The sequence below is a fragment of the Acomys russatus genome, chromosome X, assembly GCF_903995435.1.
Source record: "Acomys russatus chromosome X, mAcoRus1.1, whole genome shotgun sequence".
NCBI classification, from domain to species: domain Eukaryota; kingdom Metazoa; phylum Chordata; class Mammalia; order Rodentia; family Muridae; genus Acomys; species Acomys russatus.
The window spans coordinates 23,323,065-23,350,430 of record NC_067169.1 but is presented as its reverse complement, the minus strand read 5'-3'; the positions used below and the strand labels follow the sequence as shown (position 1 = coordinate 23,350,430).

At 42.9% G+C, this 27,366-nt stretch overlaps 2 protein-coding genes across 30 annotated transcripts in view; one reads left to right on the top strand and one right to left on the bottom strand.

The window, feature by feature from the left end:
* Positions 1-27,366, top strand: part of Shroom2 (shroom family member 2) — a 1,329,704-nt gene that overhangs the window by 711,310 nt on the left and 591,028 nt on the right. The gene's annotated exons all lie outside the window — the stretch shown is intronic.
* The window catches only part of Huwe1 (HECT, UBA and WWE domain containing E3 ubiquitin protein ligase 1), a 129,668-nt gene continuing 111,447 nt past the window's right edge, over positions 9,146-27,366 (bottom strand). For 18 of the 29 annotated variants that reach the window (XM_051142068.1, XM_051142071.1, XM_051142073.1 and 15 more), the window contains 23 exons: positions 27,155-27,285; positions 26,275-26,489; positions 25,907-26,195; positions 25,679-25,781; positions 24,213-24,765; positions 23,028-23,658; positions 22,391-22,509; positions 22,135-22,291; positions 21,197-21,329; positions 20,729-20,931; positions 20,039-20,166; positions 18,631-18,727; positions 16,839-16,934; positions 15,970-16,128; positions 15,397-15,642; positions 14,881-14,998; positions 14,286-14,426; positions 13,440-13,727; positions 13,243-13,348; positions 12,006-12,123; positions 11,532-11,713; positions 11,215-11,405; positions 9,146-9,830 (listed from right to left, as the gene is read on the bottom strand). In XM_051142068.1, the coding sequence (XP_050998025.1) occupies positions 9,728-9,830; positions 11,215-11,405; positions 11,532-11,713; positions 12,006-12,123; positions 13,243-13,348; positions 13,440-13,727; positions 14,286-14,426; positions 14,881-14,998; positions 15,397-15,642; positions 15,970-16,128; positions 16,839-16,934; positions 18,631-18,727; positions 20,039-20,166; positions 20,729-20,931; positions 21,197-21,329; positions 22,135-22,291; positions 22,391-22,509; positions 23,028-23,658; positions 24,213-24,765; positions 25,679-25,781; positions 25,907-26,195; positions 26,275-26,489; positions 27,155-27,285 (4,507 nt within the window). In that variant the 3' untranslated portion in view covers positions 9,146-9,727. The remainder of the gene's footprint in view (positions 9,831-11,214; positions 11,406-11,531; positions 11,714-12,005; positions 12,124-13,242; positions 13,349-13,439; positions 13,728-14,285; positions 14,427-14,880; positions 14,999-15,396; positions 15,643-15,969; positions 16,129-16,838; positions 16,935-18,630; positions 18,728-20,038; positions 20,167-20,728; positions 20,932-21,196; positions 21,330-22,134; positions 22,292-22,390; positions 22,510-23,027; positions 23,659-24,212; positions 24,766-25,678; positions 25,782-25,906; positions 26,196-26,274; positions 26,490-27,154; positions 27,286-27,366) is intronic. The other 11 variants (XM_051142084.1, XM_051142086.1, XM_051142088.1 and 8 more) reach the window with 6 other exon arrangements.

The window sequence follows — 27,366 nt, the reverse complement described above, 5'->3', positions numbered from 1 at the left end:
GTTAGCTTCTAAACAGGCAATGTGAAATTCCCCTTTTAATTAGGCATTGGAAAAGCTGCAAGTGCTAAAGCCCTCTGCTTAAGTTAAGATGGCGCACAAGAAAGCAAAATTCTATAAGTTTCTCTCCACTGCCCTCTACTGGTAAAGCTTCAGTGCCACCTGGCAAAAGAAAAAAAATATTTAAAACAATCAGATCCGTTTTCACAGAGTAGACATAAAGGTTGAGTTTGAAACCCAGTGGGGAAAATTTGGTATGTGGTAGTCTACCTCTTTGGCCAACTAGCTCCCAGGCACACCATTCTACACACATCTTAATGTGTGTCCTTAAAACAAAGAATGAACAGTCCCAGTGTTACACAAAGGAACATATGATAAGAAAGGACTTTGGCAAGGCAATTAATTCTTTTATCAAAAAGGGGGCACTAGGCCAGGCGTGGTGGTGCACGCCTTTAATCTCAGCACTTGGGAGGCAGAGGCAGGCAGATCTCTGCAAGTTCGAGGCCAGCCTAGTCTACAAAGCAAGTCCAGGACAGCCAGGGCTACACAGAGAAACCCTGTCTCAAAAAACAAAAATAAAAAATAAATATAAAAAATAAAGGTGCACCCACTCTCCTCTCTCTCTTTCTGTATTTCTCCTCCTCTTCTCCTTCTCGTCCTTTCTTTCTCCTCTCGCTGCCCCCCCACCCTTGGCAGCTGAGAGCTGCTTCCAATAAACCTGTGTTTATATATCTATTAAAAAAAGGGTGCACCAGAACCCAAATGGGGCTGCCAACACATGGACTAACATGGCTCCCATGTTTAATTTTAATCCCTGAGGTAGGTGGTAACTGCATCTTATCCCATTGCTGGGAGTTTGACTTCACAGGCCAATGCGATTGGCCAACTGGCACAAAAAGAAAGAAGATTCAGGAAATATGAGTCTTTACCAGACTGAGTACCTTTGACTAAAAAAAATATTTCTCACTATCACCCCTCTTTTTAATACATTTTTTCCTAACCTTTGCTAGCATATTTTGGCTGTTTGAAGTTGCTAGTAATGGTAAATTAGTTTATAATAAGTGATGGCTTAAGCACGGTTTTAGGTGGTCCCTCAAGCAAGCTATTGATCATGCTCAACTGGAATGTGATGTCTTTACCCTGGTCAGAAATTCTATTCTCTTCCCCAGAAGGAGTTTTGTCCTATCAGGCCTTTACTGGTTATTTTACTGTTTTCTCCTCTGAAAAGGGGACCCTAGAGGAGTTTAGGAATCAACGCTTCTCTGGACAAGAGAACAGGTGACTTTCTATGGTTACAGCATATGTTGAAAGATGCCTCACAGTTCTTTGGGACCTAGTTGACCTTGGCCTGGCAAGAGGGAAAATATTTCCATTTTTAATCCTTCTGACCCCATTAGTATAGTATAGCCTACAAGTATGGTTGCTGAACATCCAGAAGATCAGTTACACCAGTCTGGTACTTCCTTTTTTTTTTTTTTTTTTTTTTTTGTACTTCTAACTTTTAACTACTGTGTAATATTTATATAAAGTTGGGGCAAAATGCAAATACTCTCTCTCTCTCTCTCTCTCTCTCTCTCTCTCTCTCTCTCTCTGTGTGTGTGTGTGTGTGTGTGTGTGTGTGTGTGTGTGTGTGTAGCCTTGGCTATCCTGGACTCACTCTGTAGACCAGGGTTGCCTCAAACTCACAGAGATCTGCTTGCCTCTGCCTCCCGAGTGCTGGGATTAAAGGCCTGGCTCCAGGCAGAGCAATGTATACATAATAAATAAATTAAATCTTAAAAAAAAAAAAAAAACCACACGCCATCACTAGTGTTCTCTTGGCTTCCTACTTGTAGTTCAAGATGTGAGCTCTCAGCTTATTGTTGTAGCTGTCAAGCCTACTGCCTCCACTCTGCCATCATGGACTCTGATCCCTCTGGAACCATAAGCCTAAACAAAACCCTTCCTTCTATTAGTTGCCTTGGCCATGGTGTTTTATCACAGCAACAGAAAAGGAGCTAACACAGTCACCACATCATCGCTAAGTCTCATTTTTTACATACCGTAAATAACTTACAGTCTGTAATAAAACCTTTGTAATGCACTGGTTTTCTTTTCCAGTCTAGAAACATCCAGACATCTTAATCTTTGTACACAAATCCTTCTTTACTAAAACTGTTTACATCCTTGAAACATTTTTCTTTATTTTTTCTGCTTTTCTTTCTTAATACCATGAGACATAAAAACATTAACAGGTATGGTGGCACACACCTTTAATCCCAACACTTTAATCCCATCCCATGCCTGGCCTTATCTTTATGCTTTTTGTTTGTTTTTTAAAAACTGTTTCTCTTAGTATATAAAACTTTATTTCTACCTAACAAGATCTGGTGGTTAGAGTGGGAATGGCCCCCATAGTCCCAAATATTTGAATATTTGGTCTTGAGTTGGTCGAACTATTTGCAAAAGATTAGAAGTTACGACCTTGTTGAAGGAGATGAGCAGGCTTTGAGGTTTCAAAAGACTAGTGCCATTCCCAGTGTCTCTGTATGTCCCCTCTTTGTGTGTTAAGATATAAGCTCTCAGCTATTCTTGCCCCCATGTCTTCTCTCCACCACCATAAACTCAACCTTTAAAACAATAAGTCCCCAATAAACTTTTTCTTCTATAACTTGCCTTGGTTATGGTGTCTTGTCACAGCAATATAAAAATAGCTAAGATTTAATATGTATTTGGGAGGGCATGGTAGCACATTGCTTTAATCCCCGACTTAGGGATAGCAGGGGTATAAGGACAGCTGCTTTACTCACACAGAGAGTTTGAGGCTCGTCTGCATTACATGAGACCCTGTCTTAAACAAACAAGCAAACAAACCATGAAGATATAGTTATCCTTACATAAAAAAAAGAATTCAAAGCCAGGAGTGGTGGCGCACGGCTTTAATCCCAGCAGAAGCAGGTGAATCACTGTGAGTTTGAGTCCAGGACAGCCAGGCAGTGGTGGCGCATGCCTGTAATCACAACACTCAGGAGGCAGAGGCAGGTGGATCTTTGTGAGTTCAAGGCCAGCCTGGTCTACAGATTGAGTTCTAGGACAGCCAGGGCTACACAGAGGAATGTGTGTGTGTGTGTGTGTGTGTGTGTGTGTGTGTGTGTGTGTGTGTGTGTGTGTGTGTGTGTTTTGGGAAGTGTACCACAGCACTCAAATGTTTGTTGTGCTTTCTCTCCACCATGTGGGTCATGGATATCGAACTCAGGTCAGTAGATTTGGTGGCAAATGCCTTTGCCCACTGAGCCACCTCACTCCTCCTCTATCATCATCATCATTATTGTTGTTCTTGTTGTTATTTGATGTCTCATGTATTTAGGCTGGCTTTTTTTTTCCTAGACATGGTTTCTCTGTGTAGCCTTGGCTGTCCTGGACTCGCTTTGTAGACCAGGCTGGCCTTGAACTCACAGAGATCCACCTCCCTCTGCCTCCCAAGTGCTTGGATTAAAGGCGTGTGCCACCACCGCCGACTAACCTGGCTTGTTGTTTATTTTATGCGCACAGGTGTTTTGCCTGCATGTATGTTTGTATGGAGGTGTAGGGCTCCCTGGTACTGGAGGTATAGACAGTTGTGAGCCGCCATGTGGGAGCTGGGAACTGAACCTGGGTCCTCTGCAAGAGCAGTCAGTGCTCTCAACCACTGAGCCATCTCTCTGGTCCCATTTAGGCTGGCTTTAAACTTTCTAGGCACTGAACTTCTGATCTTCCTGCTTCCATCTAGCCAAGTATTAGGCATGTACCACCATTCCCAGTTTATGCAGAATTAGAGATCTAAATTAGAGGCTTCATGTATTAGGCATGCACCCTATCAACAGAGCGTCATCTCCAGACCCTCTCAATGCAATCTTGGCTGGCTTGGAATGCATTCTGTAGACCTGGCTGGCCTTGAACTCACACAGATCTGCCTATCTCTGTCTCCCCAAGTGCTGGGTTGAAGATTTGTGTGTACTCTACCATACCCAGCACCCTCCTGGTTTTTGGTTTTTGTTGTTTTGTTTTGTTTTGTTTTGTTTTTTTAAACAAGATCTCTCTCACTCTGTAGCTTGGGCCTGAGGGGAGTAGAGGAAGCTTGAGTAAAATGTGTAAAGGATAGCTGAAGCCTTGAGTGAATGTGTGTTATTGACAAGGACCTAAGTCTCAGATCCATGGGACTTGGCAAAGCCTTCCTCGGGTCAGGCTCAAAACTGGCAAAGCCCTCCTCTGGTCCATGTGTAGATGTTGGCAGTGTGTGTAAAAGCTAGCAACCACAGCTTCCTCTTTCCAGGTAACTGCAAAGCCTCATACTGAGGCTAGCTAACTCCTCCTCCTCCTTGTGCTGTCCAATAAATGCACTGAGGTTGCCAGTTGACCATTAGCTGGTGCCACTCCATCGGAGTGAGTGGAGCCCACTTGATCCTAGCTTTTCCATATGTATGTCTGTGTGCTCTTCTTCATTCCCTTACAATCCCAGTCAGATTGTCAGGACCAAGCCATGCTAGACACAGTACAGACTGGCTTTAGCCTCCCAAGTGTTGGGATTACAAGAGTATGCCTCCCAAGATTAAAAGCGTGTGCCACCACCACTGGACTAGGCTGCCTTGTTGTTTGTTTCAATAGTATTAAGGAACTCCAAATGTCTAAAATGTATGTTCTTCCATTTTGGTGCAATCATTGTTGTGCCTTGTGGTAGGCAATGTCTAGATCCTTGGGGATGAAAATTTACAAACTGGTAGAGGTCAAAGTTGCTGAGCCATGAACTAAAAGCTCAGAGTGGGTTAACTAATTGTAGCTATTCCCATTTATACCTATAGATTCTCAGACCTGTTTATTATTTGGGCTATGAAATAGACAGTACTACATAATGCTCTCTAGCTTGAAAGTATGTATTACATCTTTAAAAACCATCCCATCCTTCTCAGTTGATTCCTCACTGGGATCACAACTGACTAGTAAATGATTCAACCTTTCAGTTAGGCCAGAGCCTGTGATAAAACCATCGCAGCACTTGCTTTGCCCTGAGTCTGTGGATCTGGGCAATGCTGTGAAGAAGAGTTCATACATTCTGCTACTTATACTGCAGGCAGGGAGGAAAGAACTGTATCTCTAGTCCTCTTGGGATGCATATCTGTTCCCTTTAATGATGTTAGAAGTTCAACATAATGATCAAGCTACCACCAAGTGGCTGACTGGTGGGTCCCATGGGAAATAACACATCAGGAACTAAATTATATTCTCTCTTCGTTGGTAGTCTAGGCATGTGGTAATACAATTAACTATGCCATCCACGATAAGGGATAGCCCATGTAGTTAAACCAAAGCCCAATTTCCATCCCTGTTATTATAGTACCTTTGCTCATGTACCCATCCAGCCCCTCGCTTCTATTTTCATGGCTACCTATACATCTAAACTTAAATGTATATTTTCATTCTATATGCAATATTGTCTTGATATTGTCTGAGTCTGCTTTATTTTGCTTAATGTATTATTTGCAGTTCCATTCATTTTTCTGTCAATGTCATACTTTCGTATTTCTCTATGGATTAATAAGATTCTAGGGCTGGAGAGATGGCTCAGAGGTTAAGAGCACTAGCTGTTCTTCCAAAGGTCCTGAGTTCAATTCCCAGCAACCACATGGTGGCTCACAAGTATCTATAATGAGATCTGGTGCCCTCTTCTGGCCTGCAGGTGTGTACATGCAGGCACAACACTGTATACATAATAATAAATAAATCTTTAAAAATAAAAATAAAATCCTAGTGTGCATATGTACTGCACTTTCCTTTCTATAATTTTTATTAATTTTAAAGTCACCACACAAAAAGCAATGGTTTTGTGTGTGTGTGTGTGTGTGTGTGTGTGTGTGTGTGTGTGTGTGTGTGTGTGTGTGGCATTTTCATGCATACATACCAGTATCGTTTCTTCTAATTAATTAGAATTTTCCTGCCTTTCTCTTGCTGGTCTCCTTCCTGCCTCCCTTCTAGAGATCGAGTTCAATTCCCAGCAACCACATGGTGGCTCACAACCACCTATAAGGTGATCTGGCGCCCTCTTCTGGCCTGCAGGTGTACATGCAGATAGAGCTCTCATATATGTTAAATATTATATGTATATATTTTGAGACAGGTTTTCTCTGTGTAGCCTTGGCTGTCCTGGACTCACTTTGTAGACCAGGCTGGCCTCGAACTCAGAGATCCACCTGCCTCTGCCTCTGCCTCTGCCTCCCCAAGTGCTGGGATTAAAGGCATGTGCCACCACATCCAGCCCACGTATTGTATTCTTATATTGTTATTGCTTTATAATTCTGTTCATGCTGTCTACAAGGTTTTATTAGCCAACTATTTCAGCTTTTACCATTACATGTTCTGTATATTTTCAGCTTTAGTAAGATTTACCTATCAGTTAGCTGCCTAAATTTAATTTTGTTTAAATAAGGAAGCTTACTCTCGTTTTTTTTGAGACAGGGTTTCTCTGTGTAGCCCTGGCTGTCCTCTGAAATTCACTCTGTAGACCAGGCTGGCCTAGAACTCACAGAAATTGGCCTGTCTCTGCTTCCTGAGTGCTGGGATTACAGGCGTGGGCCACCACTGCCCAGCTAGTATCTTTTTATAGCACTGTGACACTTGCCAATCTTAACAATGAAAAAGTCAATTCCTTTTCCAACTGGCTTTTGATTTTCTGCTTCCAGTAGACCATAGTGCATTAGATGTTAACAGTAAAGAGTGTACTTATTAGTCTTTTCACTCTCTTACCTCGTTTACCCTGTCAGTTGGTTCTTATATATAGGAGACTAGACTTGTATTTGTACACAGATGAACAGTGTGTTCATTATTTAAGCATCTCATAGTTTTCTTAAGGAACATACTGCTTAAGGTTATTTTTGTAGTTCTGGTTGCTATTGTAAAAGTAATGTTTTTCTTCTCTACCTTATTACCTCCCCATTCCTCTTTTGAGCTGCAGCAATGGTGTCTCTGTGTAGTCCAGGCTAGCTTTAAACTCAGACCCTCCTGAGTGGCTGGTGTTATGGGCCTGCAAAACATGTCTGGTTTGTTTTCTAAATCATAGTTTTGTGTTGAGAAAAATAAGTTAGTCCCACTTTCTCACCTATTCATGCCCAACTAACTTACCTTCACTTAACTGGCAACTGAACCTAGGCTCTCACATGTTAGTGAAGTATTTTTTATCATCACTGAGCTGGCTCCTTCATTGTGAACCTTTAATAAATTATCAAAATGGTACTGCTGTTGCCGGAGAGATGGTTCAGTGGTAAAGAGCACTGAATGCTCTTCCAGTAGATCCAGGTTTGATTCTCACAAGGAAGCTAAGAACCCCTAGTTCCAGAGGATTCAACACACTCTTCTGGCCACTGCAAGCACATGATACAGTGTATACTCAGGCACAACACCCACACACATTCAAAAAACAGTACCGCTGGGCAAAGTAGCATATATATATGTAGACCCAGCTATTTTGGAGGTGAGGCAGGATTGCTAGTCTGGGTAGCATAGATCCCTGTCTTAAAAAATGTAAATTAAAAAAAATCCTACTATGAAACTAGTCTTTTGGCTATCCTGGAACTAGCTCTGTAGACCAGTCTGGCCTCAGAGATCAGTGATTGCCTGTGTCACTGCACCCAACTAACACTGTAGTTTGTTTTTGAAGACAGGGTTTCTCTGTGTAGCCTTGGCTGTCTTGGACTCACTTTGTAGATGAGGCTGACCTCAAACTCACAGCGACCCGCCTGCCTCTGCCTCCTGAGTGCTGGGATTAAAGGTGTGCGCCACCACACCTGGCTAACACTGTAGTTCTTAATGTGCTACAGTATCTAGTATGAAAAATATAACACCAGCTACACCCAATTTAAGAAATATCACCAGAGCAGGACGTGATGGCGCATTCCTATAGCCCTCTCAACCTGTAACCCATGAATTCCCTTCTTTTGTGATATGGTTATCAAATACCTAATCTCGGGCCTCAGCTATGCAAACATACTATTATTGAGCTAAGTTTACAGGGTGTCCACTCCACTGCCCAGGATGGCCTTGAGCTTACAGCAATCCTGCCTCAGCCACCTTAGTCCTTTTGATAATAGATGTGAGCAGCCAAAGCTAGAACTAGCTTTTGACTCAACAACTCTTCTTTCATCATGAAGTTCTGCTGGACTAACTTCCTTAAAGGCTTTATTAATCTTTTTGCTCCAGGTAGATGTGATCTACTCCACTACAGTTGGCTCAACCTTGATGGCTTTTCCTCCTTAAATGTAATTCCTATCCAACTTTAGGATGGAACTCAAGACCATTAACAATGGGGAGAACCTGCAAGGCTGTCCTGTAACTCTATCCCATCTACTCAGAGACATCTTTATATACTGCATGTGTCTGCTTCCTCCCAGACAGGATGTTGAGACAGGAGCAACACGCCTGTCTTTTCAGTTGTCAGAGCAAAGTTAGATACAAGACAGTTAATGTTGAATAGAAAGAAAATGGCTGCCAGCCAATTTACTAGGCCCATGGGATCAAGCTGAGGACAGCCCTTGCTTTCCCACACCTACCTACTGTGACATGTCAAGAGGAAAAAAAAAAAATCTTTAAGCCACGTGCTTCAGTGAATAAGAAAAAACACACAAAGAAAGCACTACTTGGGGTTGTTTTTCTAACTAAACTTTTATTAAATTGTTGTTGTTGTTGTTGTTGTTCAAGGCTGGAACCATCAAAGTCTGATCAGCATTAAGTGCTAGTTAGAGTAAAAACCACAAGAGACTGCCAGATAATCTGTTAAGACTTTCAGACAAGTGACAAGACATACAGAACGAAAAAGGGTGGTCTTGTGGAGACCTAGTCAAATCGTTTGCCTGTTAAAATTTACTAGAAACAAGCCAAAATTTCTAAGGAAATTAAACTTGAGGCTATCATTAATGCTCACCAAACATTGCGTGAATAGAAAGAACTCTCAGTTTTGATAGAACCTGCTGCAGTGTGTCCCAAATAATCATAGTCACAGCCACTCAAGTGCAGATCCCACTTTAAGTAACAAAAATCCCCCCAATTCCTGGTGGTTGTCAGTCTCTTCTCTGGGGAAACTGATTGAGGAAGAAAGGTGTACCAGAAGTGGAGGTGGGTGGGTGAGCAGGAATGGTTTTCTGGAAAGTTAATTTGTCTGGTATGTATATGAGGGCTTTTTTTCCCCCAAAAAAAATTTGTTTGAAAAAAACTCCGTTGTGAAAAGTGAGTTATGAAGAGTGCTCTTTATTTGAAACCTCCACAACACAGATGCCAATCTTGTCTCGCATTAAATCATTAGCTGTGCACATCAACACATTCCAAGCACAAATTAAGAAATGCAAACAGAACAAAAAAATATATATATATATAATTTTTCCCCTATCCAAAGGTTTCAAGTCTCAATGCAGCAAATCCTTCTGAACACAGAATCTGAGGAGCACACTGTTCAGTTGGGACAAACAGGTCCCTGCAAAGGCTAATGCCTTAACACATGGGGTGGGGGATCATGGACGGCATGGAAAAGGGAGAGGCAAGGAAGGGGCGAGGAAAGAGAATGAGAAGGCAACAGGTATGCACTAGGGAAGATGGGCAGCTGGGACACACACATGGTGAGTTGGTGAAGTTTATTTATTGGATTTTGACATTTTCTTTCTGGATCTTTTAAATCCCCCCTCCCCAGGTCCAACAATGGTAGAAAACCCCCACAGAAGTAGGCAGAGCCCTACTACGCCAGCCCAAAACCTTCAGAGCACTCCTGGATGGCCAATAGTAGCATGTGGCGGAGCTTCTCAAAGCTCTCATAGGCAGGCAGGTCCAGTTGATTAAAACTAAAATGAGAAAAGATTAATCCATGAGAAAAGACAAATGAACTCCAGTGTTATCAACCTTCTGTTCCTTTCTGAGTCAGAGCTAATTTATCCCCCCAACCTGCTAATATGGCCCCAATACTGGCAACATATACTGGCTCTTGCTACAACTTATACATCATGGCCTACCTACAGGATAAAGTTTCATGCATTGGAGAAGAACCAGCTGGGAGACACAATGAATTGGAAATTCCATTTATTCATTTAATTTTTACCTTAAAATATTTTATTTTAGCTGGGTGTGGTGGCATATGCCTTTAATCCCAGCACTTGGGAGGCAGGTGGATCGCTGTGAATTCGAGGTCAGCCTGTGAGTATTTTGCTTGAATGTATGTATAGGCACCACATTTTATGTCTGCTGATATCAGGAGGGCATCAGAGTGCAGAGAACTGGAGTTACAGATGGTTGTGAGTCATCATGTGGGTGCTGGGAAGTGAACTCAAGTCTTCTGCAAAAGCAGTATGTATCTTACCTGTTGGTCTAGCCAGTCAGCGATTGGTTTTTAAATTGCCCCCCCCCCCCCCCCCCCCCCCCCGACAGGGTTTCCCTGTGTAGCCTTGTAGACTAGGCTGGCCTTGATTTCAGAGATCCACCTGCCTCTGCCTCCCGAGTGCTGGGATTAAAGGCATGAGCCACCACAGCCCAACTGGTTTTTTAACCTTTTGTATTACTTTTGAGACAGGATCTTGTGGCCTCAAACTCACTATACTTATGACCCTAAACTTCTGACTGTCCTGTTTCCAACTCCCATGACTACAGGCATGTACTACTGCACCTAGTTTATGTGGTAGTGTAAGGAATGGAACCATGGTATTGCATTAACAAAGTGCTCTAGCCCACTGAACAACATACATCTCTAATCATGACATTTCCTAAGAGACAATTGTCTTTAAGGAGGCATTTAGGTTCACTGGTGACGTATATGTGTGGGTATATGCATATTAGCGGAGGTGCCTGTAAAGCCCAGAAGAGAAGGGTATTAGATACCTTGCCATTGGGAGTTACAATGGTTGCAAGCTGACCTCCATAAGTGCTGACAACTAAATTCTGGTCCTCTGAGAAAGAACAGTAAAAGCTTTTAACCACTGAACCATCTATCCAGCCCCTGCCTAGCCAGGCAAAGCTTTGGAATACACCATGATTCCTTAAAGTACTGTTTATCTGTCAATGTCTTCCCAGCCATCACTTTTAGCTTTTCTGCTCAGTTCACACCCCCCTCCACAGACAGACCGAACAAACTGATGTTTCTAAAGTCATGGAGTAGGCCATACTTGGTGCTCGCAACCTTGGGTAGGTATCTAGAAGTTATCAAGTGTACAAGTTCAATGCAATCACTTTTCTTACCACGTGTGAGCTGAAGGCAAGCGATCTGTGGATCTGTCATCTCGATGAATCTGAAATTTCTGAATGCCGTTCATGCCTTCAAGGGCAGCAAACCCTTGCAGGGGCACCTTGGAAGTACCCGTGACAAACTGGAGGAACTTGGCACGATCTGCTTGGTCAAAGGAACGCAATGCTCTCCAGAACCACTGGATCTGTGAGAAGAGAACACAAGAGCCAATGTTAGAAAGAGAGCTTATGAAGATCTGGGATACTGTCATTCATAAACCAGCACTGGTAAGTATGAAAGTATGGGGATACGTTTGGTGGCAGCAGCTCACCTGAATAGAGTTGGATTGGTACTTGTGGTACTCAGTGTTAGATTTTAGATCATCAATGTCGATGGTGGGCAGCCCTGATATGAGCAACTCTAATTCCTGCTCAGTGAAGATGGAAATGAGGCGCTTTGGAATGATTTCATAGAAGCCTTCCAAGAAGGCTGCCAGCTGTTTGCGGATGGCTCCTAGTAAGAGAATGGAAAACATGACAATAGATTCAGAACTTATACAACTGAATAGAGGTAATACAGCCTCAATTTGACACCTGATACTGACAGATCTGTCTGCCTCACCTACCACTGTTTCTAGGCCCCTATATGACAGTAGATGAAGCTAAGTATTTTGGTCAAGTCTTCTTACTCCTTTTGTGCAAGGCATTTGTAGCTTTGTCATAGGAAATAAGAATGAAAAATGTGAAATAAATGGCTGACCTTATTCCTTCAACAACCAGGTCTATCTAAAGGACACTTCTCCTACCTGTCATTCTCATCTGGCACACCAGGTGTACATATTCCTTCTTATTCTCCTCTGTTACCAAGATGTTGGCTCCATTGGGTTTGAGGTCACGAACTTCACATACTCCAAATTCTTGAACCTAGAACATCCAAGACATATGCACCAGGTTTGGTCTGGGCTTCAACTAGGACAGAGGTGCAGGAATACAGTTTATCTAAAACTCCTTGCCATGTCCCAGACAGGGAAATATGGCATAATCATAGCTAACTGCCATTTTCTAATATTTATTAGCATAAAGCTCCTCTGCATAGAAAAGAATGAAGGACAGTAGTCTCTAAAACAAGTGAGGAAAAGGGTACCTCTATTCATCTAAATTTATTTTTTTATAATTGTCTTTGGGATTGAGTTATCTACTGGAACATTTTGTGTGTATGTGTGTGTATGGAGGGGTGGGCAGAGGTCAATGACAAGCACCTTCCTCTATCATGTTCCACCTGACTTTTTGAGAAAGCACCTCTCAATGAGCTCGAAGCACACTGATTTGGCTGTGACTTGCTGTGAGTTCCAGTGATCTAGCCACCTGTCCTTGCACCTTTAGCCCTGAGGTTAGATGCATGCTACTATGGCTAGCCCTCTGGAACATGTTTTCTTGTTGAGCCCTAGGACTGAACTCAAGTTATCAGGCTTGGTGGCAAATGCCTTTACCTGCAAAGTCATCTTGCTGGCTCTGAAGCTTTTATTGAAAAAACAAAATTAGGTGCTACAGACAGGTCAGTATTAAAGAGTGTGTATGGCTCACTTTTCCACAGGATTCAAGTTTGGTTCTCAGCACCCTTGTTTGGTGGCTCACTGCCCTGTAACTCCATCTCTATGGGACCCAATGACCACGTCTGGCCTCTGTGTGCACCTGAACACATGTGGCATATACACAAAAACTATTTCATGTAGATATGAATGTAGGTACAATGTGATAACACGCACATGTAAAGAGGCCAAGAATGATACTGTCTGTGTGTCCTGCACTATTATTCCCAAGATAAGGTTTGCAAAACAAGTGCTCTTACCCAGTGAACCATTTCTTCTCTACTCTAGGATATTTTTAAAAGGACAAACTAGGAAACAGCTTGGATTATTTTACCAATTCTACTTTCTGTTTATGATGTTTCTGTTTGAGGAAGTCAAAGTGCTTCCTCCTCAGAACTGTTGATACTGAAGGGTCAGTTCCAAGGTGATTCCCCAAATGAATCTTCCACCCTACCTCAGTGCTGAAGGTGAGGTCATAGCCTAGTGTGGAGACATCATTTTCTAGCAGATAAACTAGGCCCTGGTAGAAGTGGTAATCTTCACTCTCCATATCTGTATACCTAGAAAAATGCAATTAGATAGGGTCATGGTTTGGTGGAAGAACAGACAGGGCTAGGGCTGAAGGCAGTCTAAAGACTACCACAATCTTACCTGACAGACTTGCCCAAGATGTGTTTGTAGAAGGACCGAGTAAAGTAGCACTCCAGCAGGCGGTTGTCATATACAGCTTTGGCTACAATGCGCCCAACAAACTTGAAATAGCTGAGGTGGTTGGGGTTACAGTGTGAAGATGGATTGATTGTGTAAGTGACCCGGTCACCAGGTGAGGTACGGAACAAGGCATACATAGGGTTGAACATCTCTCGAGAGATGATCATGTACCATTCTCGCAGGAGCCCCCCGGCATCCTGCCCTTCTTCTCCTTCAAACACTATATACCTGCATAAGAGAGCAGAAATAAAGAGAGCTGTGCTGAAAGCCAGGAGACCATTTACGTAGCATCATGTAAGTAAGACAGATTCTGTGAATCTGACTTTGGTAGAGAGTCCATTTGTCAGATGAAGAAGTGAACAGTACCAGGAGAACTAAACTGACCATTATTTTAATCTGTCTCATTAGTTACTGTGATACTTGGTGTTGCAAGCTACCCTTCCCCCCCCCACCCCCCAATCCACTAGTGAACAGTTTACTCACTTTGGCAGGGACATGAAGTACACAGTAACTCCAAACACAGGGTTACCACCTGCTCGGCAAGCAGATTCAATTCCTAGGCTAATAATGGTACAAGCTCTCACTGCAAAGACTTCCAAAGGGCCTGGGAGCAAGCCAAGTCCAAAAGCAGGGAGACAGCTCAATTTATATCATCTAAGCCAGAATACTACTGGGAGTTTCATAACTGGTTGCCCTAACTATGAGGCCAGATTAGGCCACTGCTACCATATGGAAAGAGCTCCCTGCCCTGAACCATCTTGGCTATTTTCTCTCCTGGGTTCTTACAATCGATTCTTCATTTCTTCAGGAGATTTGCGATGCAGCTCACGATAGGAGTCTTCAAATACATGGTCACGGCGGACATGCACAGCCATGTCTTCCTTCCGAAGCCCTTCGTCCAAGCGTTCCAGCTCTTGGCGGAAATATCTTAGGATGAAGAAAAGGAAGGGAAGTAGGGTTGGGGGTGGCAGAGCAAAGTTATATTTGTCTGTTTAGAAGGAAACTCACAGTGACACACTCTCTTTTTACCCTACACACCTGGAAAGCACATAGCAGCTGGGAGAGATAGATCATTTATTAGGAATTTAAAAACTTACTGTTTCTACTGAGTAAGGGACCATGGATAGAGATTATATTAGATTTTTGCAACAAATAAGAAAGTACATGTGTACAGGAAGGAGAAGTAGAGATGAGCCTGGCTTTGACTATACCACCATGATTCTAAAGGGTAAGATGATACTTTAGAAATGTGATGTAGTGTCACCAAGAAACCCTAGGAACAATTATGGCTTTTTTTTTTTTTTGCCTCCTCAGAGTTCCCCTTTGAGGTATCATTTATGTAGTTCTTCACCCCAACACATCCCATGACCAAGGCACATACTTGCGCTTGACATCAAAGTCGAGGACACGAATGTAATCTACTAAGACAGCAAAAGGCCCATCAGCAAGGTGGGTTGTGGACTGCCGTAGAATCTGGTTTAACACAGTGCGGTGAGTCTCTGAGAGAAAATATGACAGCAGCAATCAGTATATTATAGGTCCTAAGAAGCCACAGAACAGTTTACTAGCTACCAATTTGTTCTACTTGTTCAGGGACCTAAATCAGTAATTAGCTAAAGGTAGGGGCCAGTCCTGAGGTATGAATGTGAAATCTGGGCATTCACAGGATTTCACATGGCCTCAGGTAAAACTTAAATCCCTTAGAGTGGAAATACCTAAGAGTTTCTAAAGCACAACTCTCCTGTCATTACTACATTTATTTTTTGCAACATGTGTATGTGCGGATACAAGCATGCTTGCATCTCTCATTCTGCTGAGTCAGCGAGGAAAAAAAATGGAGGAAAAAAAAAAAAAACCCTTTCCATTTCTATTTCTGTGGGTCCAAGAGTTCCTGTACCTGCAAAACGAAGGAACTTCTGTGTGTCAGGGGGCAGGCTTGAGGAGATGTGCATAGATGAGGGCTCCCTGGAGAAGAATGGGTCAAGGGAGGAAGGAGTGGCTGGAGTTAAGGGGGCAGGGGAGAGTGGAGGAGGCTCATCCTTGATGTGAGCCAGCTGGCTCTCACGGGTGTCTCGGACAGGCGGCTTGCTCTCCCGCTCTGTGGCATGGACCAAAAAGAAGGCCTCGACAGCAGGCTGTAGCACTAGGGGATAGCAATGACAGCAAAGTGACACTTTACAGACTTTATCATATAAAACCCCCCACCTTTTCATAACCACAAAACAACATGTCACAAAAATACAACATGAAAGAATAAATAATGAAAACTTGCAGGGAAATATAATGGTAGACAAAGCTAAAGAGGAAGTCAGAAACAGGAAATCTCAGTCTAAACAGTAAAATGTACCAGAATTAGCAAGAGAGAAGGCAATTCCTTTACAAGACATCATTGCCACCATCACTAGCTGGCAGAAAGTGTCCAAGAGCAGAGCAAAAGGTTGAGACTCTGTAACCTCAGAGAGCAACTCACCTAATACTGCATGCTGGTCATGGGATTCCTCCAGTTCCTTTAAACATTCCCCTAACATGTCCCACAGCTCATCTAGACTCAGCTGCTCACTGAGCAGGGGTAACTCAGGTGGTCTCTCCTCTTTCTCCTTCTCCACCTGTGGTGTTCCATCTGAGGCTACTAGATAAACAAAGGACAGTCAGAAAGCTTTCGGAGTGTCTCTCTTATGTGATAATTTTTTTCCCAGAAAAAAGAGGACAGGTAACTAGACAGAGTGGGCTCACTGGCCAAAGAGTATTGCTCATTGAACAACATAGAAAGTAAATTAAATAACAAGTTTGACTCCTCAATTACGGTAGTCTCTTCTATTTAAGTGTTCAAAGGGCACATATTGTGTAGTCTTGCCATTGCCTCCTTTGCCCACAAGGAATCTCTTGTTTAAGTTATTTAAGGGCAATGTGCCATGATGGAACTTTGGAAAGTTGCCTTCCAGCACAAATATGTTTTAGGACATTCTGATAGCTGTTCTTGCTATCAGGTTGCCTTTTCCCTATTTTCTTTTTCAAGAGAAAATTCTAGGACATAAACTAGCTATTTTGACTTAATAATTTTAAAGTCTCATGCTTTTAAAAATTAGTCAAAATGTCTCAGCACCATAAAGCCCCCAAAGAAGCCTAATGTGCAAGATGGGATACCCCCACCACATGGTTGTATTTTTTTCTAGTTCCTCTCTGAAAATTTATTCACAACTGCTCAAGAGCCAAGTAGCAAGACTAGCTGAATGTTCTGGGGAGGAGAAAAGCAACTGCTTTTTCACTAACCCTTTCCCCACCTCCCTCTCTACACCAGACCCCCATCAGACCCCTGCTTTGCTTAGGCTTCTTCCTGACCTTTGTTTTCATCCTCTAACCAAATCCTGACTATTCTTCCAGGCTCTGACAGCCCTAGGTTTGAGTCCTGGCTGTGGCACCTGCAGATCGTGTGACCTTGGGTAAAAGAAGATGGATAGAGAACATGGGAGTAATGTTTACCTCCCAAAGTCCAGATGACTCAATAAAGCATTTCAAAACTGGGTGTTCTATGAGAACACTATTTTAAAGCAATGTGTTTAAAGGGCATCAAAAGCATTCTGTGTGCAAGTTACTTGGTTAAGTATTACACATATAATAAACCATTTTAATTATTTAATTGTAATTATAAACTATAAATATCTCTATTTAAATGAAAAAAGTATGTATATATGCACAAAGATCAACGTTTGGGTATTGTTTGCTAGTACAGTTCCTCATGTTGTGATGACCTCTGACCATAAAAATTATTTTTGCTGGGACTGTCTCAGGGGTTAAAAGCACAGACCAAAGGACCTAGGTTAATTCCTAGCACCTACATGGTACTTCACAAATGTCTGTAACTCCAAGGTCTCGGACAGCTTCACACAGACATACACGCAGGCAAGGCACCAATGCACATAAATTATCTTTAAAAAAAAAGTATTTTTGTTGGGCTGGAGAGATGGCTCAGAGGTTAAGAGTACTTAACTGCTCTTCCAGCAATCCTGAGTTCAATTTCCAGCAACCACATAGTGGGCTCGCAAAAATTTGTAATGGGATCTGATACCCTCTTCTGGTGTGCATGAAGACACAGCATAAAATGCGTGAATAAATAAATCTTTTAAAAACATTATGTTTGTTGCTACTACAGAGGTGTAATTTTGCTAATGTTATGAATCATAATATAAATATCTGTTTTTGGATGATCTTAGGAAACACCTATGAAAGACATCACAATCCAGATTGAGAACTACTGCTCTAGGGCCAGCCACCTGTTTTTTGAAATAGGGTTTCTCTCACTGACCTGGAGAGCTCACCAATTAGGGTCGGCCAATTGGTCATCAAGCTCAAGCCCAGGCCCAGGAATCTACCCATCTTGGCTTTCACTAGCATGGGGATTACAAGAGTCTATGTCACCATGTTTGGTGTCTGTGACCTGGGATTGAACTCATCCTTCATGGTAAGCACTTTACTTAGACTGGGCTTTTCCCATCTTGAACAGCATTGCTTTAAATGAATCATGCCTTAGAACCCAGAGCTAGTAAACGGGGAAGCCAAAACTTAAAGCACATGCCATATTATATTGTATTACATTCCCTTTTTTCTTTTTTTGAAGTTCGTTTTTACCGTCTACCATATAGGCACACCAGAGGTCAAACTCACTAACCAGGCTCTGTAAGGAAGTACCCTTACCTTCTAAACCAGCTCATTCATCCCCCTTTGAGACAAAGTCTCACTACGTGGCTGCAGCCTGGGTGTGAGTAGCTCAATTTTGCCTTAGTTTCATGTTATTTAGTTAAAATACATATGGCATGTGTTGGAGATCAGAAGAAAACTTGTGGGAGGAGTTAGTCCTCCCCCCTTTGACCATGCGGGTTCTCAGGCTCAAATTCAGGTTAGGTTTGGTAGCAAGCACAAATACCCTTTACTCACTAAGCAGTCACCTTGCCAGGCTGTAATCTACTATTTTAAAGACAGGTTCTCTCTGCTGTCTAGGCTGACCTTATATTTATGATTTTGTGAACATTTATAGAAACCAGTGTTCACTAAGCTTATGTATTTTGTGAACAAGGGATCCAGTAGAACTTCTAACTTTTTCTTTTGCTGAGCTACAAACAGCAGTAGTACTGACCAATGGACTGAGTATCTTGAGCACTGGGAGATGGCTGGTCCACATCCATGGGTGACTCTTCTCTCCGGACAGATGCTTCTGACTGGTTAGACTCCGACTGGATAAAAGAAGACAAAGTCACATGAAAGGTGTAAGTCTGCTTTCCTCTGGAAATAGAGGTCGGCCCCTGAATGTCTCACACATTAGCTTAGGAGACACTTTCTCCTACCTAGTTATCAAAGGCTATAAATAGGTCTCCAGGTCAAAAGAACGGCATGCACACTTCCTTTTCACTTTGAGCTTGCAGGTTTCCCCAAGAGCTCCCTGGATGTCTGTATTCTCTATAAGCTACTCCCACCCAATTCTCACTCAGATCCCACTCCACCTCCACATTCATGCCCTGAATATAGACTAAAATTCTAACTTTTCTGGAATAGGTTTTCTTTTTGTCTATCTACACTTAAGGCTCAAACTGAAGTTAGCATAATCTTCCAAAGGTGGGTTATTTCAAAAACTACATTTTTATCAGGTTGGTCAGGAGACTGGACAGAAAAAATATAACCCAGAATAGCAGCTCTTTATTTACTCTTTCTACTGCTGCTGGAGTAATTTTCCCCAAATCCTATACTATGTCCAACGTGACAATACTGTACAGCAGAATTTTTGTTATTTGTGAGACAGGGTTTCTCTGTGTAGGCCTAGCTGTCCTCGAACTCAGAAATCAACCTGCCTCTGCCCTGAGTGCTGGGATTAGAGGCATGTGCCACCACTGCCTGAATCTAGAAATTTTATATAATGAAAAACTAGGCCTCAGAATACCCTTGCTATCTTAGGAAAGTGATTTGCATGTTCCAAGAATAGGAAGGCAATGAGAGTGTGCCACAGATTTTACTACAACCATTCTAATCTGGAACCCCAATACTGAGGTGGCTACTTGAGCACCCCAAAGCTTTCTCCTACAGTCCTAGATGCCAAGGAATCATGAAAAGGCAGAGGCCAGGGGTGACAGGAGTAATTATAGATAAAAGTGGCCATAGATAATGTACACCAAGCCCAGGGGACTTTTAAGGGTAGCACTCTAGAGTTCTCTCTGCATTATTGCATGTCACTAATTTTTTTTTTAACCCCACATGCCTTCAGAACCAAGGCACTGAGCATCAGACACTTTGCAAAACAGCACTAACTGGATAGCTGGGAGTAGGGTATGACAGCAAAGCTTCAAATCCAATCAGACATCAATACAAGCCAGTAAAACAATCAATAAACAGTAAAGGAAACACCAACAGAAAGTAACCCTGTTGTCTAGAGGCATTCATTTAGCAAACTTAATGCAAAAGCATACAAGGTATGGGTAATGAAACCCCACTGATGACATGGTGCAGGGAAGAGGGTAGAGAAATGAATGAGGGGCCACAGGCATCATGCTAACCGTTGCTGCTTGTTGCTGTCTCCGCGCCCTTTGACCCTCACGTACCATTTGTATAATGGCATCAGCCTCAGCCTCCAGCTGCCGAACAGCTGCCTGGATGCTGCTAGCTGAGCCTAAACCGGAGGAACCTGAGAAAAAGAGGGGAAAAAAAAAAAGGAAGGCACAATATAAAATTTAGGAAGAGGGAATGCCTAAAATTCTCTCCTCTCTTCTCGGATGCCAGAAGGCATCTTGTTGAGTTTGAGTTTTAATTCAGGCAGTTTTGTATACTCCTAATCAAGCCCCAAGGTAGGGAAGAGCACGGGGAATGATGCCAGGCAAAGGGATAGTGGCATGTAGAGTATTCTACGGGACAAGAGGAAAACTAACTTGGCAGGCCAATGTCTGAGAACATGGGTAATGTTCAAGGAGGCAGAAAGCACACACCAAAAGTCAAATCTTTCTCAGCAAAATGCTGGTCTCCCCATTTCTTTGCCATATTTCTTTCTATTACCCTTTATTGTAACTTGATTTATTCGATCTCAGGTAGACAACCTGAATGGATTATACAATACAGCCATCAACATTTAATCTTTAAAAAAAGGAGGGGAGGAGGGGTTTTCTTTTTGGAAATGTCAAAACAGGACATTTTAGCCCTGTTCCTCCAAGGACTCTGGATTCACCACCACCACCCTCCACAATTAGACATACCTAGCCTGCCTGTCTGCTTGGCTTTCTTGTTAGCTCGTCGTGTGTCATCCCGCAGCTGGATGATGACCTGCAGTACCCTCAAGAAGAACTTCTGCGTAGATGTCTTGGATGTCAACATGGACATAGAAGGCAGCTGGAGCTCCCGGCCACCCAAGGGGCGCTTCTGAGACGCTACAATTACCACATTCTCAGCCATATCAAACCTGTATAGTGTAGAGATGGCTTGTACATATTAAAATCATCAAAGTATAAATACTTGGAGCAAGGAGGGCTTTTGATATTAACTAGAGAAAATAGTATCAACTATAGTATTAACCAGTGTGGACATCTGAGAAACACCAGGTCAAGTATTTTACAGAACAATTAGGAAAACCACCTACAGAAATGAAGCAAAAGAGAAAAACCAGCAAAAGTTACTTTTCAAATGTCCCAGACTCTAGTCCACATTCAAAAGGAGCCACCACCTACCTGCTCTGCATTTTGCCTTTCAGCTTAGTGGTCTGTGGCTGCTCCTCAGGTAGACCATCAGGAGAAAGGGCTTCACACTGGGCTCGCCGCTGCTGTTCTAGATTGTACTCCCGTAGCTCAGCAAGTAGGGTACCTGTGAAGGGAAAATAGTCAAGTGTTCAGAGATTTCTTTAATGCAGAAGAAAGCTGAACCTTTTTTTCAAGACAGGATTTCTCTGCGTAGCCTTGGCTGTCGTGGACTCACTTTGTAGACCAGGCTGGCCTTGAACTCAGAGCGATCCACCTGCCTCTGCCTCCCGAGTGCTGGGATTAAAGGTGTGCGCTGTGCCACCACACCTGGCTGAAAGCTGAACCTTATCAGGAAATTGTTGCAGGAAATTTAAATTAACAGAAAAATTTCCTATTTGGTTTATTGTTTGTGCTATGGACCAACCACTTGGGGACTACCAATTTATAACTGGTCTGCTGAATCTACACAAAATGCATATTGGTTTAGAAAAGGAAAAAAAAGGCATCTTTTCTGGAGCCAGATAGACTATGATCTATGTAGTTCTAAACTAAACAAAAGAAGCATTATTCTGAGTAAGTATAATTCCTGAATTTGATGATAGTGTAGGTATATCTTTTGAGATAAGAAAAGCTGTCCCCATGACTTATCATGGGACTCTCATAGACATTAGAAAAAAAAGAGGTCTTTTCTTGTTATCACAAATAATATTTTCTAATCCCTTCAACTAAGCACACATGACCAGATATTTAGCTGGTGATATAAAGAAAGGCAGCTAGCCTTGTTCTCAAACAATCCAGCAGAAGAAAACAAGATCTATGCTTTAGTAGCAAGGCCTAATTCAGCTTGCACAAATGTGTGTGCGTGCATGTGCTGTTTTGGGAATGCTTACAATAAGACAGAATAGAATGTTGTATAATACTATTATTACCTATCTGTTTACAAAGGGTATAACCCAGATGGCGGGCTCCATTCAGTAGCAGCTTAAGAACAGTGTCTCGGGTCCCAGAGTCCCCCCGAGAGAGCTGCAGTAATACATTGGCTGCATCTTCCAAGCCTTCTTCAGAACAAGAGTGGGAAGTCAACACCTAGGTAAAATATAGGAGAACTAATAAGTCCTAACTTGAGAAATGAAATTTCTATCCCTTTCCTTCAACTACAGAAGGTATGAAAGAGCTTAGACTCACCTCCACAGAGAGCTGTAACTGGTTTTCAGTGAGGCCAGAGGATACCATTTTTAAGTCTAAAGCATTGCTGCCTCCTTCACCCACCTTTGCTGGAGATTTGCTGCCTTTAGTAGTGGAAGCTTTGAGGAAACAGAACGCATTAAAGCTTTGTGACTGCTACACTGTACACGGTTTCAAAATGGCAAAGCAGAAAAAAAGACAATCTATATATCAAAGCCAAATCTTTTTTGTGTGCTGGGAATTGAACTTAGGGCATTATACATACCATGGAAGCACTCTGACACTGAGCTAGATACTCTTAGCCCCAGAAGCTGATTCTTAATTGTTCTCCCTACCATAGGCCCCCAATTTATTCTTTAAAAGCTATTCCTGCAGATAAGTCTGGAAATCCTTGATTAGGACTTAACTCCACCATCTTTGGTGCCTAGCCAGAGGGCTTGGCTCTTTACAGATGTATGCATGTATATACACCAGATACAGGTGGTGGTGAGGGGAGAGGGATAAATAGAAAACAGATATGGTAAGAAGAACATATCTTGCAATAATTATCATGTAGGAAGGACTCCCTGGATTGGGAAGTGGGAATAAGGTGGGAGCCATAGCACACACTCCATAGCTGAGTTGACACAACACTTACTTGAAACAGTAGTGGTAGCAGTTGTGGGGGTAGTCACTGTGGTAGAAGAAGCTACAGTAATGGTGGAAATAGTTGTGGCAGCAACCGGAGCTGGAGCAGAAGTGACAGGGGTGGTTGCAGCAGGGGGTGTTGGCGTGGAGGCAGCGGCAGTAGTGGTGGTGGTGGTGGTGGTGGTGGTGGTGGTGGTGGAACATGTGGCTGAAGTGGCAGCAGTGGAAGAAGCACTGCTGCTGCCAGAGTTAGCTTGTGTTTCGGATACTTTGTTTTCTGGGAGAGCAATTGAGATGAGTGAGAGGAGTCTTAGGAGTTTCTCAGTTAATAGAGAACTCCGGCGGATGACTGGATGTGACAACATGTTCATGAGCTGCCCCAGTGGAGAGGCTTCAAGGCTGTGTGGAGAAGTTTCCCCTTCACCACTAGAGCTCACTGGTACTGACTTCACGGAGTTCTTGCCTTTCCGGCTAACATTCATGTTGTCCAGTTTTACCAGTAAGTCCCAGAAGTCTGTACAAATGCCACTGCTAGAGGACTGTGAAGAGCATGGGCTGCAGGCCTGCTTACTGCCCCTTTCCCGATCACTCTCACAATTTGTTTCTTTGGTCCGCTGCTGTGTAAAGTGGCTGGGAAACACCTGTAGGTAAAGAAGAATAGGCTTGATCTAAGTGAAAGACAATTGCTTTGCAGACTCTCCTTTTCTTTGAACAGCTCTGCTAACATAGGACAGATGGATTACACAGTTTTTTCCAGTATGTGGTAAAGCAGCCTAGAGAAATAAGGACTTTGAAGTAAGACAATGATTAATGAGGACAACATAGCTTGGCAAAGTTGTTGGTTTTAAATGGGTGATGGAAATTTTTACCCAGTGTCTAGTACAGGTGGACTCCCGATACACAGGCAGCACTGTTTATTACTTCAAAGAATATTGAGCGTGTCACTTCCTAGTCACATGACAAAGCTATTAAAGTGTTCTGAACCTCAGTTTATCAGTAAAGTAAGAATCATACAGTGCAGTTGTTTTGATGACTGAGATAGTACATTAAAAAAGCGTAAAGAACAAAAATAAAACACAAAGTTATTTATTGGCACAATAACAAAGATATTTGTGAGCCCTTTACTGTCCAGATCTCACCCAATGTGCTACCCACTTCCAGCCCTTGGGGGAAAGAATTCCTTCAAGCTCCTCACCTTGGCCAATTGAATGAGTGTATCCAGAACATGTCTGCAGACAACAGGAGCAGCCTGGGGGTGGATGTGGACAGTGGAACCACTACTTGCATGCTTCTCTGTATGTTTACGCCCTCCAGAACGTTGAATCTGGAATATGTTAGTCCTACAGCCTAAGGCAGCATCCATAGATACTGAGAGCCAGGAGAGCTGATTGGAACTTTTGGACTCCATCTTGTGGAGCAGATCCAGGGGACGGTTCTCATGGCTGCTTGATGCAGCAACACAGCTCTTGCTTGACTTCTTACCCCTTTCTTCACTTGTGGAGAGCTTGGGTGTCTCAATGCACAACTCACTCTCACTGCTGCGCTGCAAAATGGACAGGAGGCTGCGGATGACCCAGTGACGGGTCTGAGCATGGTAGCAGAGATTTCTCAGTACTCGATGTAGACGGCTAGTATTGAGCTTTGGCTCATCCACAAAAAGTAAGACCAAGAGGCAAGACAGGGCTTCATGGTCCAGGAGGAGTCGTCCTCGGAGGCGGAGGAGTGTGTCCACATTACTGCCAGAAGGCCTAGAAACAGAGCACGGTTTCTGGGTAACACTAGCTACTGCACAAGGATGAGGTATAAGTACATGGGAGAAGAGTGAGTGAGATAATCCCAGGAAGACTGTAAAAGAAAGACAAGACTATCCATAACAATGACCCTCTTGTACATCTACTACATACCAGGTACTTTATAACTTCTTTCCCTTAAGGATGCTGTATACCATTATTGAGATTGTGAACAAGAGGTTCATCAAATCAGGTAACTTGTGCCTGATGACATGACCACCAAGAGATTCTTTTTTTGTTTGTTTGGTTGGTTTGGTTTTTTGAGACAGGGTTTCTCTGTGCAGCCTTGGATGTCTTAGACTTGCTTTGTAGACCAGGCTGGCCTCAAACTTAGAGCGATCCGCCTGCCTCTGCCTCCAGAGTACTGGGATTAAAGGTGTGTACCACCACGCCCAGCTGAGACTAATAATTTTATCCCTTACCAAGAAATGAAAATTTACAATCTATGAGACAATGCTTGTTTTTACCTTCCTTAGATTAAGAAAACCATTTTAAGGACTGATCTCTTCTGTAATTGTTTTAGAATGGTAAATCTACTATGCTTCAGCCTAGTTACTAAGTAACTCCTCCCTACTTCCATAGCCTATCTGTTACAGTCCTAAGGCCAAGTAGGTTCCCACCTTCTTTTTTATTAAAACTACTATCTAGTGTCTGCTGCCAGCATAGCATGCCGTTAAGCTAGGCCTACCTAGTCAAACCGTGGCATTATGAGAAGAGAGTTTAAAAAGATTTGCTTGTTTACTTATTTTAAGGAAAATAGCCCGGAATGGTCCTATAGGCTGCCTCAAATACTTTTAGCTTCTCTACCTATAAAATTAAGGGACCTAGAAGGCAGTATGGCAAGGTTTTTAAAAAAGACAGACAAGGGTACCTATTATGGCTGCTGCTACCTCCCATCTGGAAGGTGCCGCCTCTCTGTACAGCAAGGCGAGTATATTGGACCCCACGGTTGCCACTCAGGCGACTGGTAAAAGCTACAAGGAAAGAAAAAGGAAACTGAAATTGGTGAAGTGAGGAGAGGCTGGGTTCAACCAATACAACAGGGAGTAAAAAGAGGCTAATTAAAAACAAGACCAAGATACTCTAGAGCCCTCTGTACCTGGGCTTCGAAGAATGGCAGAGAGTGCAGAGGTACTGCTGTGTCCAAAAAGACGCTCATGCATGAGCTGCCGCTGCCGGGCTTCTTGTTCTCGTCTTAGGGCTTGAGCCTCAGCTGCAATGTCTGGTGGCATCACAGCCAACACACTGTCTTCCATGTCCTCTAGGACACTCCGGCGCAAATCTGAGGGCAGAGTCTGAATGAAGGTCACAGGGTCCATTGGGGTGTCTGAGCTGGCATTCTGGGCCAGTTCCCGTCGCTGCTGTTCAGCTCTCTGCTGTGCTAGTACCTATGGAAAAAAAACAAAATCAGTAAGAAAATAGCTCTTTTCAAGGTAGTCTGCTTGCACCATGTTCCCGCTCACATACTTCCTCTTGAATGGCTGGAGGTAGGGCGGCCAGGAATTCAGGGCTCACTTCAGTCACACCAGGATTCCCCACTACTGCAGGAGCTGAGTTGTTTGTGGAGGGAGCACTTCGGGCTGGTGGACGGATGCCCAGCTGGTTCTGTAGGACTTCCCGACGGATATCATCAGGGAGAGCAGCCAAAAAGGAGGGATCTACACCTTCAGGGAGACTGATACCTGAAGAAAGATAAAAGATATAAAGGGACTTATATCCTCATGGATGTTCAAAGGTATACTCAGAGAAAAGAAAACATGTCATAGGTTGAGAAAAATCAGCTGTGTTTTCACTGCTTGCAAAGATAGGGAGAACAACAACACTCATTTATCTAAGCTTCAAATAGTTCAATAGTATATACTGTCACTCAACCTTTCTAAGATTCTCCTAGACAGATTCTGTGTGGCCACCATTATGTAGTGCCTAACTATAAAAGCCTAGAATCAAGAAGCAGCCAACTGGCCAAAGACTGAAAACTCTAATTGTGAGCCAAGATAATCCTTTCTTTTAAAAGTTGCTTATTTCAGACACTTGATTCAGTAATGAAAAGTTGATTAACAGTGTCAATGAGACACTAAATAATGGTCCTATTTTATAAAGCTAGGAAGCGGTACAGATAAGAGAATGTGAAAAAGCTAAGGTTAACCTGACTTCTAAGTCTGAACTCATTCCATAATGCAACACCAGAATCCTCTTAGTGTTAGTCCTTCTTCAACACATGTGCGCGCCTGCGCGCACACCCCCACACCCCCTATGTACCTGGAAGAAAGTATTTGGAGGATATGTTCTTGTGAAGTTTTTGGAAACAGAAACAGGATCATTATGGCCTAAGCACTCATGGACTTACCAGCAAGGGGATCTTCTTCTTCACTGCTTGTTGAAGGTAGTGGCTCTTCTAGAATTCCTCGAGAATCTGCTCCAGAGATGGCCACAGCAGAATCTCTGGTGGAAGAACTCTCAGAGGATGCAGGGGGAGAGCTGAGGGAAAGAAATAATTCTCGGTTGTTCTTTATACTGTTTTCCTATTAAAAACAAAAAAAACCCAAGCAACAAAAAGAT